The sequence below is a fragment of the Rana temporaria genome, chromosome 2, assembly GCF_905171775.1.
Source record: "Rana temporaria chromosome 2, aRanTem1.1, whole genome shotgun sequence".
Taxonomy (NCBI): Eukaryota; Metazoa; Chordata; class Amphibia; order Anura; family Ranidae; genus Rana; species Rana temporaria.
Window position 1 is genome coordinate 482,875,578 of NC_053490.1, and position 18,705 is coordinate 482,894,282.

The following is an 18,705-nucleotide window of genomic DNA, read 5'->3' on the forward strand; positions in this document are numbered from 1 at the left end:
ATTTTTTATTTAATCATCAACTTTACATGCATGCTACTTGTTTTGTTTTTTGTTTTTTTATTTATGATTTTACATATTTTCTTTTATGTTCCTTTTTATTTTTTAGTTCTGTTTGGTAAGTTGGAATTTTATTACTCTTCGTTTTTCATTCATCACGACATTTCATTATCATGACTGAAACAGCCTCCAGCTCCTCCTCATCAATGTTCTCCATTTCCCAACAACCAATCAAAATACTGGTAATTTTGAGAAGGTAAAATAAGGTAATACACCAAACACCAATGTGTCAAACCTTCTGACTAACCCATATATATATATATATATATATATATATATATATATATATATATATATATATATACTCTCCTAATTTCCCCACTAGATGACAAATAACCCATGTGTTTGCATAGTTATTACTGGACAGAGAATTTCTACTTTCCAGTATAATAAATTCATGAAGCCCATACCTACTTATAAATGTTAATAATTCTTTTTACATAAACTAAATTGTAGTTTTGTTTTTAGTGTATTAAATGTAATTTCATAATTCTGCAAAGTGCATACTAAAATACCTTTTGAGCATAAGCCTATTTTTAACTCATACAATAGTCCTCGCCTGGACAAAGTACTTCATTGGAAATATGGGAGATACCTTTGCCGACTAATGAATCACTGACCCAGAGTACGGCCTCTTGCACACTGATCTGAAATGAAATGCATTGTTGTCTATGGGACATTGCACACACCTGAGTAAAGATCAGTAATACAGTGTTGAGTATTGAGTGCAGTAATTTACACGCATGCGCAGGTTTACTTGTCTATAAGGCCCCTTGCAGACGGGCATCATAATTTACTGATGTTTACTCAGGAACTTGTGACACCTGTGTGCCAGAGGTCTAAACCTATAACCTCCATTAAAATAATACCTTGTGATCTTGCCATGAAGGTCCTTGTTTGGGCACCTCCTGTTATGGGTTGACAACTGTCTCCCAGCTGTACTTAGGCATTATCATACGTTCACTTGGTGCTGGCACACATTGTACAGGCATGGCTTATTATTGTCAATATTACATAGTTGGTAAAGTTGAATAAAGATACCAGTCCATCCAGTTCAACCTGTGTGGGTTTTTTTAAATAGTCCACAGCAATTATGTGTAACCAATGATGGAGCATGGTGTTGTAGAGCTTACCAGGTCCAGGCTATAACATTTACATTTTTGTTTTTGGTTGTGGCCAATCAGTATGTTTTAGCTTAGCCAGGGATTTTTTTTCCCAAAATGCAATGGGAGCTTCATCTGGTTTGTTATTTAACCTTAAACGAGAAGTACAGCCAAAGCTTGTTTGGCTGTACTTCTCCCATGGTTTACAGGAGTGCAGTTTGTTTTGCACTTCTGTGACCCGTTTTTCAGCAGACAGTGGACTAACGTCACAGAGCTGGTCCAGGCTCGGGCAAGATTGTGACAGCGAAGTCGGGATTCATCCACATGCCTGGCTGGGCACCTGGCTCAGCCTCTCAATGAGCCAATGAGAGCCTGAGTCAGCCGCTCCCGCCTCCTCCATAGCCCAGTGCTCCAGTGAGAGCAGGGGGCAGAGCAGAAAGCTGGTGACTGACAGTCAGCAGCTCTCTGCTTGTGGAGCTCTGAGAACTGAGAGATCAGCAGTGTTAGATCGCTCAGTTCTCAGTGTTAGAGGTGCCGGGGGACAGATACAGCATCCACCTAGTTAAGCATGATTCCAAAGTAAAAAAAAAAAAACGGTACTTCTCTTTTAACAGTGAGGGTCTGAACAGTTCCATACCCTAGGGAGATTCTCATGTACTGGACTGTAGATTAGTTACTTCTGCAAGTAGTTACATTTTACCCTCTGCTAATATTTTTGTTTTGGATAATACTGTCTGCAGCTTTTCATTTAAAACACCAATCTGATTTTTAATGAGTCCACAATACTTGAAATAGTCTTAGTGGCACTTGAACACAACCGTAAATTCTGCGCTGAATGCAAATATGTATTCTAGCCTGAAGAATTCCTTGGTGCCTCCAGTTGTACATATTTTGCTTTGCTGAGGGAAAGTTAAATAGCATAGAGACATATGATTCCACATGGGTGGGCATCAAAGCTGATTTTTACAGTGAAATTTACCTTGGGATTTAAAACAGCCATAATGGCTGTGACTAGGTTCTCCTGGCCTGTTCCTTGTTCCACCGTGCTGCTAATTTTCCATGACTATATACTGTGTGTGTGAATCTCTTTCCTCTTCCATGTAATTTTTCATCTTAAACTGTCATCTCTTACTGTGCTGTTGCTAAGTCAGTAATACTTCTCTCCTATAAGCAGTGTTTGCATTTACGTGAACCACAAAAACCTAACCCAAACACATTTCAGCAAAAAAAAGCAAACTTGCTTGGAGTTAAAACCCCACTGGCTATTTATCGGATTCATATACCTCTAACAGGCAAAACATGTGGCAAATCGTGTTTGTCATGTCAGTGGTCAGAGGTGTGCTGAGCATAGTCTCAGAACACCTCCCATAAATTTGTATTCATCTTAAAGTTAGCTAAAACTGAAAGCAGCACCCACCCGGCAAAGATTAACTGCTAAATTAGTCAGGGGAGAATTAAAGCGTTTTACTTACCAGATTCTCTGCTCCCCTGGCAGTCCATGATCCCCCATGCGCCGTGATGGACTGTTCCTGGGCGTCCTCCATGGACAATGCATTGGCTTTTATGAGGTCAGAACCTTAGACTGCTAGAGCATTGGAGAGAAGATGCTGCAGGGATCAGTCTAGCAGAGGATCAGGTACGTACAGTAAAACCTTGGTTTACAAGCTTAATTCGATTCAGAAACAAACATGCTTGTAATCCAAAGCACTTGTATATCAAAGCATTTTTTTACAGGGTATAAAAGAGAAGAGAGGCACCTCTAAGTGTAGCAATATGTTGCTAAATGTTGTACCTTCATTAAATGTAACCACAATGCTACACTCAGTTGTGACATGATGTTACTCTTATATCAAGACATCGCTTGTATATCAAAGCAACATTTATTAAAACATTTTGCTTGTCTTGAAAAACGCTCTCAAACCAAGGTTTTACTGTAAATCTAAAAATAAAAAAATGAACCCTTGTAATGTGGGCACAGTCTCACTTCAAGGGAGGGTTTTCAAGTTTCCTGGAGCTCAGCTTTAAAGAAGAATGACACAGATAGCCAATTGTTCTCGTTGACAACACAGTTATTAATTTTGTTTGGTAAAAGTCCAACTCCATCTAAAGGTTTGATTAAGATAGAGTAGAAGAGGGTTAGAACCTCTGTCAATTTTCAATTGATGTCTGTATCCTTGATTGGGAGATTCACTCTCACCTCTGATCTAGGATAGATGGCAGGCAGAAGAGAATGCAAGGAAAAATATCCTCAATGGAGATACCAATAGCAATCAAAGTAAATATATTTTTTTAGTTGGGTAAGTAAGGGATATAACCTTTGTCAGATTTTTAAAAGAGCACCTAGGTGGAGACAGGGTCCCCCATTAGGCCCCTTTACACTGGGGCGAGAGGTGTGGTGGCGGTATAGCGCCGCTATTTTTAGCGGCGCTATACCATCGGAATTGCAGCGGTATTCGGCTGCTAGCGGTGCGGTTTTATCCCCTGCTAGCGGACGAAAAAGGGTATAGCGCATTGCTGGTGGTATAGCCGCAGTTTCCCATTGCTTTCAATGGGAAGGAACGGTGGAGGAGCGGCAAACACACCGCTCCTCTCACCGCTCCAAAGATGCTGCTAACCAAACTTTTGGAGCAGTCCTGCTAGCGCACCGCTCCAGTGTTAAAGCCCTCGGGCTTTGACACTAGAGAAACAGGGTGTTTAGGGTCGGTTTGCAGGTGCTATTTTTAGCGCAATAGCGCCTGCAAACCGCCTCAGTGTAAACGGGGCCTTAGAGTTTACAACTGAGGCACAGGCACTACATAAAACAGAAGAGAAAAGTAAGGACCAGAAGGAGGAAATACAGAGTAAGGTAGAGGGGCAATGAGGAGGGAGAAAATGGATGGTGGGGGGAATCCCGGCTACATCAGAATGAGTCCTTCAACTCTGTTCAGTCAAACCAAAGGATTGGAGATGAGAAAGGTTAACAAATCCAAATTCAATACAATAAATAGACTTTATGTTGCAACACAGTTCTGATAGTGGTCAAATAAGTGAGTGGTTAGTTCGTCCATTCTCATAATTTTATTTAATTCAGCGTCCCATTCCCTGATATGCGGAATAGTGGTCAACCTCCAAGGATCAATGCTCTGCCACCAGAAAAGAGAAAATGGAGAAGACCTCTTCTCTGTCAGGTCATTATGGATATTTGTGTCCTCATTAAGAACATTTTCTTTTACTTCCTGTGCAGTCAAAACAGGAAGTAAATCAAAAGTAACGACCAATACAGCTGTAAAAACCAGACAGAGGTTTTAACTTATTTTTGTTTTGGCAGGAATTTGGCTTTAAAGTATTATATAGCGACATGAAAATCAATCATATGCCCCTAGAAAAGAAAAAGCAGAGAAATCCCTTTCTCTTTCAGGTTTTTATTGATGTCTGTGTCCTCACTGGGGAAATTTCCTTTGACTTCCTGTCCAGCCGATGGGTGTCAAAACAGAAAGTTAATGAAAATCTCCCCAGTGAAGACCCAAACAGCAGAAAAAAACATGCAAGTTCTAACTTATGGCCATGCTGTTTACATTTTTTTTTTTTTTTTAGATTTTGGTCGGAATTTGGCTTTAAAGTATTATAAAAAAGACCTGCAAATCCTGCACAAATATTGGTTAGAAATGGTTACTATTAGATTTTTTATCAATGCAGAAACGGTGTCTCTTTTTTTTGGATAGAGTAGAAATTTGCTGAAACTTTGTGTATTTTATCTCCAGGTGCAGCTGTAGATTTCCATAAACATATAACATATGGTTCCCAACACATCCTGTTTACTCTCAGATGAAGTGACCATACAAACTGTATAAACCAGCATAAGAGGAACAAGCTGGTAGAGCTGACAATACAACTTTGTTCATTGTGTTCTCAAGCTCCAAGCTCTGTCTTAGGGCTCATTCTCACCAGATGTGTTGTCAGGCATTTTCCTGTATCCTCCAACAGCATGGACATCAGAAAATCTGTTATTTGAGTCTGTTTCACCCAATGCGTGGTGCTTCATACTGCACTTTGGGTGCATTGACTTTCAGTTTGTCATTCAGTCAGCAGAATTGTAGTTTTACAAAAAAAAAAAAGCATTAATGCAGCACACAGCGGGACTACAGAGACCTCTGTATTAATAAAACAATCATATTAGGTACTCTAAGCAAATTGCTGTCAAAGCAGTGTGCAAACATCCTTACCTATATATAGATTTATTTTTATTGTATATATCCCTCTTGTATAACGTCTGCCTAGGTAAAGCATTTTTCAGCCAATTAAAGCAATTATGAGACATGTCCTGTTGGCCACTTTTGCATTTGAGCCTCTAGCAGTTACATGAGCTCCTATTGGTAGAGCCTAAATCACATCAGAATTCCATCGGCAAAATATAGAACATGTTCTATATCTAAAGTCTGGTGGAATTCATTGGAATTTCCGATGAAAAAACTCTGATGGGGCTACACACGATCGGAAAATCCGATGGAGAAATTCCGATTGGGTACGGGGTATTAGTGTCACATTGCATTAATTCTTTTTAAAGAGACCCTGTGGCCAACTTAAAAAAAGTGCAGGTAAAGCACAAAAAAATCAAGTATTTTATATGCTTTCTTGCATAATTTTTTCATAAACCTTTGTAATTGACTTGCAATGTAACTTGTAAGGAAATCTAGCTACAGAAGAAGATTCAGTTGCTTAGCAGAGCCCCCTTTCTCCTTACACATCATTGCTCTCTCTTCTTCTGGAAGTGTCTACTTACTCTTTGTGCTGACCCAGCTCCTTTACCCCTCCTTTCACCTCTGTATATAACCCTTTATGTATCTGCCAGGGTAGGAGTAAAGGAGAATACTATGTGTAGCCTAAGGGCCCTTTCACACGGGGCTGTCCGTGTACGGGCTCCGCTTTGCTCAGCGGGGATCTCTCCACCGACCCCCGCTGAGCAGGCAGATGACTGGTCTGTCTCTGCACACTGTGCAGGGACCAACCTGTCAGAGCGCCGCTCTCCCCTATGGGGGATCGGATGACAATGGACCGTAGAGTCCGTTGTCATCCGATCCGCCAGACGGATGGAAAAGTAGGATTTCCTCCATCACACTTTGGCAGATCGGAGTGGGTCGGATTTCAGCGGGCATGTCACCGCTCCCATAGAGGAGCACAGAGCGCCCGTTCAGGTCCGCCTAAAAAACTGGCAGGCGGACTGGCTTAACGGTCCGCCCGTGTGAAAGGGCCCTAAGTGGTTGACTTACTACAGGAAACTAGACTATGCACTTTGCAAAGTGCAATTGCACTCTGCAAGAGCAGTTGCTCCAGAGCTTAGTAAATGAGCAGAAGCCCTGCTGACTTCAATCATCCAATCACGTGCAAGCAAAAATGCAATTTTTTTTTCTTGCATGTTATTGGGTACTCTTTGCAAATTGAAGCTTTACCTTATTTACAAAGCTCTGGAGCAACTGCACTTGTAGGATGCAACTGCACTTTGCAAAGTACACAGTCTATTTGACAGAGTGACAACTCTGAGTTTGCAGGGGCTGCTGACATTACATCCAAGATGGCGGCTCACAGCGGCAGATTTAGGACTTTTGAGTGTCTATCCAAGGGAGGCTTTGACAGGTAAATAACATGCCTAAAAAATGTTAAAAGTAATGTTATGGATACATGTTGAAATGAATGGTCTGGTGACCCAGTCTCTTTAAATTAGTTGATAAGCTGCACATGTGATCGTCCACAGAATGCCTGTACACACTATGCCAGACAGAAACTTTCTCCTTAAATTAATAGTATTCTGTGCAATTTCTTTACCTTGAGCAGCCAAAATGAATTGAAAGATGTCTTCTAGTATAGCTAGGGAAATCTTCAGGGAGAGTCAGATTCTTTATGAACTGATAGTTGACAGAGGATCACCTTGTCAGCTCATGGAAATATTAGGTTACATAATATTCCCAGATTCCAACAGATGAGGAAAGAGAGGCCCGTTCTGCCTCACAAAGGGATAATGATAATATTATGAGAGTTTAATTGTATTGTCTTTTTTAGAACCTCCAAATTTCGTGGTAAAGCCGCGTGATCATGTTGTGGCTTTGGGACGTACGGTCACATTCCAGTGCGAGGCAACAGGAAATCCACAGCCGGCCATCTTTTGGCAGAAGGAGGGTAGCCAGGTACTGTACTGTGTGTTTTTATTTTCCCTAGCCAGTTTAAATGTAAAGTTATTTAATGATATGCAGCTAATAAACGCATGAATGGATGCACAGATTATCTGTAGGTGAGCCATCAAGCATGTTCATTCAGTGCTGCAGCTGAAAGGCTGACACAGATGAGCAGCTTGCTAAATTTGGATATCAAGATGGCTTCCATCGAGCTAAGGAATCTGCATACATCATTAACAGCAGCAGATCAATTTAGGATCTGACAGGTACAATTTATTGTGCATTCAACGTGTGTTATTCTGAGATAAACAAGAGCTTGATTACATCAGTTAAAGGTCATCCATTTATCATACAGCTTCCAACTGGGTTTCATTACATCAGTACAGTTTCCTGCTAATAGTTTGTCTTTCAAATTAGAGTAAAGTTTATACAACAGAAAAAATAGGCATGATAGAAGTAATGCTATATTTATTCTCCAAAACTTGATTTGTGATACATAACTTTAGCAATGTATACATTGTCCTACTCCTCACAATCTTTGTGTTTTGTTCAGCTTTTTAATTATTTTGGATGTGATTAAAAAATAAACTTGTCCCTCAGCTGGCTCATGTCATAATGTGCTAGTATGCACTGAATACTAGCACATTATGACAGACTTACCTTAAAAAAATGTATCCCTTCAGTGGTGAGCTGTCACCGCTGACAAGGACTTCATCTTCACCCGGTCTTCATTTCAGGTTCGTGAGCACCAGCCATTTGAATGGCTGAGCTACAATGCCATCACTCCCATGCATTCTCTCACAATGGACGGCATGTTGTCCATTGAGAGCTCAATGAGCATGTGCCGTTGATGTCACTTACTGCTACACATGTAACTATGTCCTAAATGGTGTACAGGTATTATAGGCATACCTGTAGGTACAAGAGGAGTTTACTATCACTTTAACTGCTTGCCGACCAGCCGCCACAGTTATACGGCGGCAGGTCGGCTCTGCTGGGCGAGATCACGTAGCTATACGTCATCTCGCCGAGCAGCCAATAGGGGCGCACGTACGCGTGCCCCCTGCTCACCCCTGACGCCGACACGCATGCGATCACCGCCGGGCACCCGCGATCGCTCGTTACAGAGCGAGAACCGGGAGCTGTGTGTGTAAACACACAGCTCCTGGTCCTGTCAGGGGGGGAAATTACCTATCGTCTGTTCATACAATGTATGAACAGCGATTTGTCATTTCCCCATGTCAGTCCACCCCCCCCCCTTCAGTTAGAACACACCCAGGGAACATGATTAACCCCTTCCTCGCCCCCTAGTGTTAACCCCATTCACTGCCAGTGGCATTTTTATAGTAATCAATGCATTTTTATAGCACTGATCACTATAAAAATGCCAATGGTCCCAAAAATGTGTCAAAAGTGTTTGAAGTGTCCGCCATAATGTCGCAGTACCGATAAAAATCGCTGATCCCCGCCATTAATAGTAAAAAAAATATTAAGAAAAATGCCATACAACTATCCCCTTTTTTGTAGACGCTATAACTTTTGCGCAAACCAATCAATAAACGCTTATTGCAATTTTTTTTTACAAAAAATATGTAGACGAATACGTATCGGCCTAAACTGAGGAAAAAAAAATTTTTTTTTATATATTTTTGGGGGATATTTATTATAGCAAAAAGTAAAAAATATTATTATTTTTTTTAAATTGTCGCTCTATTTTTGTTTATAGCGCAAAAACTAAAAACCGCAGAGGTGATCAAATACCACCAAAAGAAAGCTCTATTTGTGGCAAAAAAGAACATGAATTTTGTTTGGGAGCCACGTCGCACGACCGCGCAATTGTCAGTTAAAGCGACGCAGTGCCGAATCGCAAAAAGTGGCCTGGTCTTTGACCAGCAATATGGTCCGGGGGTTAAGTGGTTAAAGTATAACTGTAGCTAGGCACACTGTCTGCATTCAGGACAACCGACCTGCCCATGCTTGCCTGTCATACTAGCGGCCTGAATAGTGTTGCAAAATTGGCGGTAAAGCGCCACTTTCAGAAGAGCCCCCAGTCTAAGTAGTATGTTGTCTCCTAGTTTGTTTTGCTTTCAGAAGCCAAATAAACCACAAACTTGGCTTTCTATTATAGGCTTTTACATGTGTGGCCAAAACACCTGTGTCGTAGACATAAAAAAGTGTCTTCCTTCTAAACCAAGAAAACATATACCATAAAACAATACATTAATTGCAATTCTAAATCTGTGGTTTATGTAATTCAATGCAGTGCCTGCAAACTGCAATATGTTGGGTGTACTATACGCCAGTTGAGAGTAATGCCTTGTACACACGACCAGAATTTCCGATGGAAAAAGTCAGACGTATTTTTTCCATCGGATATTCCATCGGATATTTCGATCGTGTGTAGCCCCACCAGAGTTTTTTCATTGGATATTCAGAGGAATTCCCTCGGAGTTTAGATATAGAAAATGTTCTATTTTACTCCGATGGAATTCTGTCGGAATTCCGATGTGATTTGGTCGGCCAAAAGCCTGATCGTGTGTATGGGGCATTGGAGCTACATGGGTCAACATTCTGATGAAATTTGAATAATATATTGCCGGCTTTAGATTATTCCTGTGTTATGTTTGGATTGTTTGTACCCATTTTTTTGTGAGTTCTATGACCATCCACCTTTTACATCTTCTATTGTCTATTATTGCTCCATTTACCTGTCTGGCCATTAATCTGCTGATGAGTGGCGGCTGGTACTGTATATTTTGGGGGGGACAGTAAACAAAACCCCCACCCATCGCTCGTGCATCCCCCTACCAACCCCACACTTACCCCATCTAAGTAGCAAGACAGCTTTGGCTCTTTCCTGTGTCTCCTCTTCCTCATAGGCGGCTTCCTCCCTTGCAGCTTCACACTGCACCTTTGGCTTCATGGTGGTTTCCTCCTCGGCGGCTTCCCTCCTTCTTCTGTCAGTGGCCAATACGATTGCTTCTCCTCTTGGCCAATCAGGTCTTAAGACCAGCTTCCTGATTGGTTGGGAGGAGAATCAGGAAGACATCACATTGCAGAATCTCAGGCATCACATTGTAGACTCTCAGGGTCAGATTAAATGGAAAATTGGGCCATAAAATCATTTACTATGACCTAAAAAAAAATTGCATCCATCATTTTTCTAAACAAGCAGTGTAATAAACATTTTCCCACTGAGAGTACCATAAAATATAGAATTATTCAGTTTTAAAAAAAAAAATCTAAATTGTTACCAATTTAATCTGTGGAAAATGAAGACTCTGTGAGGTTGAACCAACTAAATGGCTTCTGTTAATTGGTATATTATTATTGTCTCAGCTAAAAATGAAATCTGGTATATCCATCCTGACAGATAATAGAGGAGGTACAGTTATTAGATAGATAATGTGGTCATAGCGACAGACCTTGCTGGCATTGTACATGTGTATTTTGGGAGATACTGCAAAATCTATTGAATTCTTGAATAATTTTACATGTATTTAAAATGTGGGTTGCTGTTAACAGGAAAATGGTGATAGACAGCCATTAAACATGCTCCATAGCTATGTTGCTTTATACTGAGGGTGATTTACAAGGGAAAATGAGGTATAGGTGTCTATGGCAACCACTCACACGGGTGACAGGACAAAATCTTGGCTAATAAAGGTAACAAAAAATTCTCCTTTATCCCATTGTTTCTAAACCAGCAAAAGGCAATACGCAATTGAAAAAGGACAGTAACTCCAAGATTCCAATCAGCACCCTTATCTGTCTTAGTGATTATCCAATCTGAAATCATTCTTCTAAATACAATAACTTATGGTTGCTTCATGGTACCCTATTCACGTTTCATCCTTTTACTGCCTTCTTAAAAACTGAATTTGCACAATAGAAGTTGATTTCTGGCATTCACATCAAAGGAAAGGCGAAGTGCTGTCAATACCAAGCAATCAAAATTTAGCTTTTATTCAGCCAGTACTAGTTAGTAAATACAACTGTTGCTATGGGGATTGACTATTCTGCTTTTATTCCAGTTCTCTTTAGGTTAAGAACATGCAGATGAGGGATTCAGATATACATCCAAAGCCCATATAACAAAAACAACATTTCCCCAAGAATTTGACATACCAATTGATTCTTTTAAGTCCATTGTGACATAATGTGATGCAAAACATATTTTTCCCAGTGGCCACCTGTACTCAACTAAATACGTTTATACCAAATGCTCCCCTTAGGCTATCATGGGTACAAAAACAACTCTTGGTCCCTACTAATTATCACGAGCCAGCAGGACAACTCTCAGTCATATGACCAGTGTGACTGCTGATCACAGTGGTCACGTGATCAGTCGATCCTTCCTGTCTTCCCCACCTGGTGTAATGTTAAAGGGACTTTGGGGCTGGGTTGCCAATTCCATTCTAAATGTATATCTAAAGCCAAAACAGTTGTTATTTGTTTTGGCTAGAGTTGGGAAGGATTAAAATCCCTATCAGTTTTTATCAGATTTACTTTCATTTCCTGCCCAGGAGAGACAATATTAAGTGAGATGAAATCTCTGCAAAGTGTGAGAGAACTCCCTTAAGGCCCGTCCATACGATCAGAAAAAAAAAAGACGATCATTTGTCCAATAATCTCATCGTGTGTACCAAGCATTAGACAACTGCCACTGAAACAAAGTGTCCCAGTTAGAAGTTCCAGGTTTTACCATACAACCTTAGATTTCCCATTACCTTCAGTACCAATGACTGTGGTCAACAAGATAAAAAATTGTTACTCTCCATACCAGGGGCACAAATAGTTATAACAGCCTTTAAGGATTTTTTTTTTCTTCATCACCTTATCCAAAACTAAAATAAAAAGATTGCACTTTAGATACACTTTATGGGACAATTACCAAAAATTCACTGCAAGTGAATGTTATTGGTGCATGTGTTTTAAAAGTTATTGATTTACCACCAGTGAATATTTGGTAAAAGTCACATTTAGGCCTCGTACACACCACCGGATCTATCCGCTGGGATTTATCCGCAGATCAGTTCCAGCGGATAGATCCTGTGGTGTGTACGACCCAGCGGATATTTATCCGCGGATATTTTTCGGGCCGATGGATTTCCAGCGGATAAAAATTTCTTAGCATGCTAAGAAATCTATCCGCTGGAATCCTGTCCAGCGGATTGATCCGGTGGTCTGTTAACTGGTTCAAGCATCATATTATTTTAAAACCATGGCAATCTTAGTTACAAACATGTACAGTATATGAAGCATAGCGTAGGATCACATAAAATGCTGCAGTTGGACTTGGAAACCCTATGGGGAACAGCCCTCCTGCCAGAACACCTTGGTCAGCGCTCTCAGCTGGTCGACAGACCTTTTTCGGTCATGACCCTTCGACATAAGCTGGCCAAAAGGCGGGCTTCTGTCGGACCGGCTGCCTACAAACAGGCTAGATATTGTCCGGTTTCTATTGAACCGTCCATTGCTGCCTGAAATTCTACCTGTGTGTACTAGACCTTAGTATGTGTATGTATATATGTGAGATAGCGACCATAGATTATAAGCTTCTTGAAGACAGAGACTGATGTGAATGTACAAAATGTAAAGCACTGAATAAATTGTCTGTGTTTTATAAATACTTGCAAAAAAATAATAAATGCTAGCTTAACTGAAATGTGTTCTGAATAGCATTAACAGTTTACTAGCGGATTTACTTGGTGTTACTTATTGTATTAATATAAGCCGTGATGCATTTTTGTTTTTTAGAATCTGCTCTTCTCCTATCAGCCTCCCCAGTCATCTAGCCGTTTCTCTGTCTCTCAAACTGGCGACCTCACAATTGTAAATGTCCAGAAGTCCGATGTTGGCTACTACATCTGCCAAACTCTTAATGTGGCTGGCAGCATCACAACAAAAGCCTATTTGGAGGTTACTGATGGTAAAGTACAGACATTTTTTAATTCAGTCATTTCCAACGACATGCAATTCCCTTATCTCTGAGATCCTTTCTCGTCCCCAAAAAAGGGAGTTGTTCCAAGCATCTCCTTGTTTAACAACTTTATGTGAGCAGCGTGCTTCTAATTAGCACTGTTTGGGCTTTCTACTTGGCTGTCAGCGCCAGAAGTGGTTTCTCTGGTTCCCCAAAGTGCGTAGATGGAGCCTGGGGTGCGACGTTTATAAAGCCACATTACTGATATTCTCACAACATCAGCTCTGGAAAGAGTTATCCTTTGTGATAAAATAGTTTTATTCATCTTATATGAAATACATTTTGGGATGGATTGCAGCATAGTTTGAATGCCAGCAGATTCCGTTCTTCATATAAGTCACACTGTGGTTTTGGCATTGCTCAGTTATGGATGAAATCAATAGAAAAAGCATAAAAAAGCCTTGGGGCAAGTTTCGGTGAGCCGTAGAGACATGAGTACTGGTTTAACCTGTAGCGATTAAAAGCAAAGGGAATGAGGAATTTGCAAAGCCAAAATGAAACGGTTTTCACTATAATAATTTCATCTCAGCTTTGACCACTCCATGTATTGAACCCAAGGGGTAGCGCCATGGATCACACAAAAAGTCTGCAAAATGTCAAAGCGATGGGTATTTGTCTATACCTGAAGGTCTGGTCTTGTTACACAAAACTTGTTAAGGAATTGAGCAGTGTCCTTTGGGCACTGTTATTGAAGCAATGCTTAATGTAGGTCCTGCCTAAAAAAAAATCAGTCCATAGACTCAGGTGTACAGAAGGTATTACAGTAACCACAGCCATCTCTTCTGTCCAGGTGCCTTAAAGTGTAGTTTCACTATTTCAGTTCACTATTTCAGTAAATGTTAACAAAATCCTACTATATGTATTTCAATTTTTACATTACACAACAAAATAATATCTATCTATATAGATAGATATCTATATAGATATATATCTTCCCCTTCTAGTTGTTTCTTTGGAGCAGGCCTTTGGGCAGATTGAAAATTAATTTGAAAAGCTTCATAGTGAAAGTGGAAGGACCAAGCGGAGTGTCCTCTTATTACCATACAATGCAGAACCCAAGTCCTGAGATCGTTAGCCCTTTGTTAGTTCCAAATCTAGTCTACAATTGATAGGGACAGGGGGCCAGTTTTGAGGGTTGTTTGCAGAGTTATATTCTGCTTTGATTTTTGCTAACAGAGTTACGTTATTCACAATTGAAAATGGTGCTAAAGAACTTTTGAAACATTTATAGCTCTTTACTTTATAACTTTTTTTATTTAGGACTATTTAAAAAAAAAAGTCACCATGACTAAGGGACAACAGACTTTTCCAGAGCTCATAGGCCCAGAGTGGTTTTGTGTCGATTTGTAGGCATGTCCATATGCATTTCTTATATTCCTTTCCTAAAGGGCTCAGCCACAGGAGTGGCGCGAGGGTGGTAAAACCAAGCTACTGAGCCACGGTTTTACTGGCTCCCTGACTGCTCAGCTAAATTCTACTATTGCAGTCAGATGGGGGATGCACAAATGCCTGCAACCACTATGCTTTTTACAACTACAGCAATATTACCTCAGTTTGCATTAAAGTGTTACTAAGTGTTACTGGTAAAATAAGTCTGTATGTGCAGTAAAGCATGCTTGTTATACTCACTGTGGAAAATAAGTGGTTAATCCTCTAGATTGTGTAAAAAGCTGTTTAATCATGTCTTCTGTGATCCTCCCCTTTTTTCACAGTCCCCAATACATCCCCTGATAGTAGAGTTTTTGGGGCACTCTGCACATGCTCAGTTTGATGTATGTTGCTAGAGAGTTTATTTTTTATTTTTGGGGGGAGGGTGCATGTGATCAACACAGGGCCAATCAGCACTGTCCAGGCAGAGGATCAGGAGTCATGCAGCATTATAGAACAGTCAGGCCCCGTACACACGACCAAGTTTCTCGGCAGAATTCTGCCAGAAACTCGATCGGAGCCGTATTCTGCCGAGAAACCCGGTCGTGTGTACACTTTTGGCCGAGGAAACCGACGAGGAACTCGTCGAGCCAAATAGAGAACATGTTCTCTATTTCCTCGTTAGTCAATGAGGAAACTTGGCTCGCCAAGATCCTCGGCGGCTTCACAAGAAACTCGACGAGCAAAACGATGTGTTTTGCCTGTCGAATTTCTCGGACGTGTGTACGGGGCCTCAGAGCAGAATGAAAACTCCTCCTACAAACTTAACCAGTGCTTGGCTAGACACTGATAAAAGTCACAAGACTGCTATATACTGCTGATGAGAAAATGTATTTAGTAGTTTATAGTTACTAAAATAAATGTATTTCCAGCTTCTGTCTACTGTGGGAGACCAGATATAGTGAATGCAGGCTTCTGGGTTTAGTAACACTTTAAAGTCAATGAAAGCTAGCTGCAACCCCCGAGCCATTTACAGTGTGTAATTTTAATCCAAAAATCCCTTGGGATTTAAATAAAAAAATAAAAAAACAGACCTTAAAGGGGTGGCAGAATTACTTTTCAAATGCCTGGCAGATGCTGCTGTACTGCCATCTGAAAGCGATCTACTGCAGATAACTTTTCAGAGGGTAGTAGACAGTGCCATCTGTGTGAATGAGCCCTAACAAAAGGGTGGAGTAGAAAATAAAACCCTTAGGCCCCTTTCACACTTGTGCGACTTGTCCTGTGACTTGGCACTTCAAAGTTGTTTCCCATGATTTCCAATGATAACATTCATATATGTGTGACTTCAAGTTGTGCCAACTTCAAAGTAGTCCCTGTACTACTTTGGTATGACTTTCATGCGAGTTGAGGTCCATAAGACCTCAAGTTTACACAGGCATTCCCTAAAATCGCATCAAAATCGCAGTAAAATTGCACATTTTTTTTATCGAAGAAGTGTGAAGGGGGCCTTAGCAAAAAGCGATTGAAGCATAATCAGAAATGTACATTTATTTTATAAGGGATATTAAAAAAATGTCTCAATGCACTTCAAAACAGATGTAATCCTCATCTGAGATTAAAATCAAAATAAGGACTAGCACAAAGAATTTTTAAAAGGTCAAGTACAGAAATAAAAAAAAAAAATCTCTGTAGAAACGACTCTAACAAATGATCTTACAAAGTACTGATTAATATATAATTTCATCTTTCCCCATGATAACGCCCCCAGCTCTTTCCTCTAATGTGTCTTCCTGGATTATGCATTCACATCATACTTTTGCTGTCTTTCCTATTAAGCGCACCTGTTCTTTAAAAACTCACTATCTTATTCAATCCATTTTAAATCTCAAATCTATCCTTAAACCATTAAAACAAAAATAACAGACTTAAGTAAATTGAGGATCTACTTTTCAAGGATCTTAATATTCAGAACAAAGGCTGGTGCCAAATGCGAATTCAAGATGGTCACCTTAAGATTCGGAATATATTTGAGAAGCGTGTTGATGTTCCTTTTCTGGCTTGCCATACAAACATCTGTTTTTACACTAGTATAAAAGCCGATAAACCGATCCTTCCAAAATGAACTCATGTTTTTCTTTCACCCCACTGTGTCATTTTTGTGGATGAGAACAGCGTAACTCTATATTTTACCACTCAGCACTTTCAGCTATTAAATCATTGGAAGTGAATTCAGAATTCCTCTTCCATTTCTGAATCTTTTATTTTTTTCTCTTTGTCTGAATAATGCCAGCAAGTTCTGAACATCCTTTCCTTCAAACAAGAGATACAGTTTCAGTATTCTGTGTCGTGCTTATCATGAAAATTCCCCTTGAATAATGTATGATTCCTGGTTTAATTACTTGCTTAATTATCTTTAGCTTGTTTTGAAGCCTACAGCAACTACTGTTGCTTGATGGATTAGAAAATTGCTTCCAGTTGCAGACATCTATTTCCTGTTGTTTACTTTGGCAGTGGTGGCTGACCGTCCTCCTCCAGTTATCCGCCAGGGTCCTCAGAACCAGACAGTAGCTGTGGATGGCACTTTAATCTTGGATTGTATAGCTACCGGAGTTCCAGTTCCCACAATTCACTGGAGGAAAGATGGCATCCTGATAACAGCTCAGGACTCACGTATTAAACTGATGGACAGTGGAGCATTACAGATCCGATATGTTAAGGTACGTTACAAGGCATAAAGTCACTTAAACATTGCTGGGCTTGTTTCCTAAAAGAGCAATATTATGATTTCCTAAATGAGTAGAGAATGCTCAACTTACAAGGAGAATGTTCACTTAGTTAACACAGATAAGTAATAATAACTTTAAAGGGATCTTGCCATTGTAAAACAAAAACATTATCTTTAAAAAAAAGCAACTTAAATTGACACTAAACAATATCCTTAAAGTGGTTGTAAACCGCAGTCATAGAATCTGAGCAAACCACACGTACACTATATTACCAAAAGTATTGGAACGCCTGTCTTTACACGTAATGAACTTTAATGGCATCCCAGTCTCAGTCCGTAGGGTTCAATATTGAGTTTGCCCACCCTTTGCAGATATAACAGCTTCAACTCTTCTGGAAATGCTGTCCGCAAGGTTTAGGAGTGTGTCTATAAGAATGTTTAACCATTCTTCTGGGAGCGCATTTGTGAGGTCCGGCACTGATGTGAACGAGAAGGCCAGTGTTAAATAGACTGACCATTTAAAGAAAAGTGTTGGGAACATGTCTGTGTTAAGCCGGGTACACACTATTCATTTTTTTTTTGTTCAAACCCGCGGATTGAGTGAAAAAAAAACTGTCGGCATCAGTTGGAGCCACTGTACTAACCATGCAAGGTTAGTTAAGCAATATCCCCTGCTGAGCTGTTGTATTCTGACAGGGACAGAACACTCCAATCAGCGTTCTCTGCCATTGGCTGAAAGCATTGATCGGGAGGCGGTCGGCTGCTGGTTTTCCAGCATGCTCATCCAACAGAAGCCAGCCAAATGGCCGACTGCTGTCGGAGAGACTGACATACACACAGCTGAATGTTGGCCAGATTTTTTTGACCCGGCCTTTGTCTTCGGACATTCAGCCCGCATGTACCCGGCTTAAGACAAGCCATTGTTTATGCAATTTTCTTTGCTTTCATCACAAATAGAAGGAAGAGAACATTTCTTAATTCCCTCAACGCAGTTAGGTTGAATTACTAATACTGGAGAGAGTGCAAAATCTGGTGCAGCTGTGCACGGTAGCCAATCAGCTTCTAACTTTAGTACAATTAAGCTTTGACAAAAATTCTGGAAGCTGGTTGGTTATTATGAAGATCTGCACCAGATTTTGCACTCTCCAGTTTTAGTAAATCAACCCCAGTTAGTGTTGATGGGGGCATGCCTCCTGCAGCGCTATTATGTCCTGCCAGTGGGGAGCCTTCCCTGTCAGCAGATTATTGATATCGGCTATAGCTGGTGGCACTAATCATTAGGAAAAAATCTGACAAGTAGGGTGCCCATACATGGATCGA

General features: G+C 40.4%; 1 protein-coding gene across 8 annotated transcripts in view; it reads left to right on the forward strand.

Moving 5' to 3' along the window:
- ROBO1 (roundabout guidance receptor 1) overlaps window positions 1-18,705 on the forward strand; it is a 1,468,549-nt gene that overhangs the window by 1,332,078 nt on the left and 117,766 nt on the right. For 6 of the 8 annotated variants that reach the window (XM_040338766.1, XM_040338761.1, XM_040338765.1 and 3 more), the window contains 4 exons: window positions 107-115; window positions 7,194-7,318; window positions 13,067-13,238; window positions 17,172-17,377. In XM_040338766.1, the coding sequence (XP_040194700.1) occupies window positions 107-115; window positions 7,194-7,318; window positions 13,067-13,238; window positions 17,172-17,377 (512 nt within the window). The remainder of the gene's footprint in view (window positions 1-106; window positions 116-7,193; window positions 7,319-13,066; window positions 13,239-17,171; window positions 17,378-18,705) is intronic. The other 2 variants (XM_040338763.1, XM_040338767.1) reach the window with 1 other exon arrangement.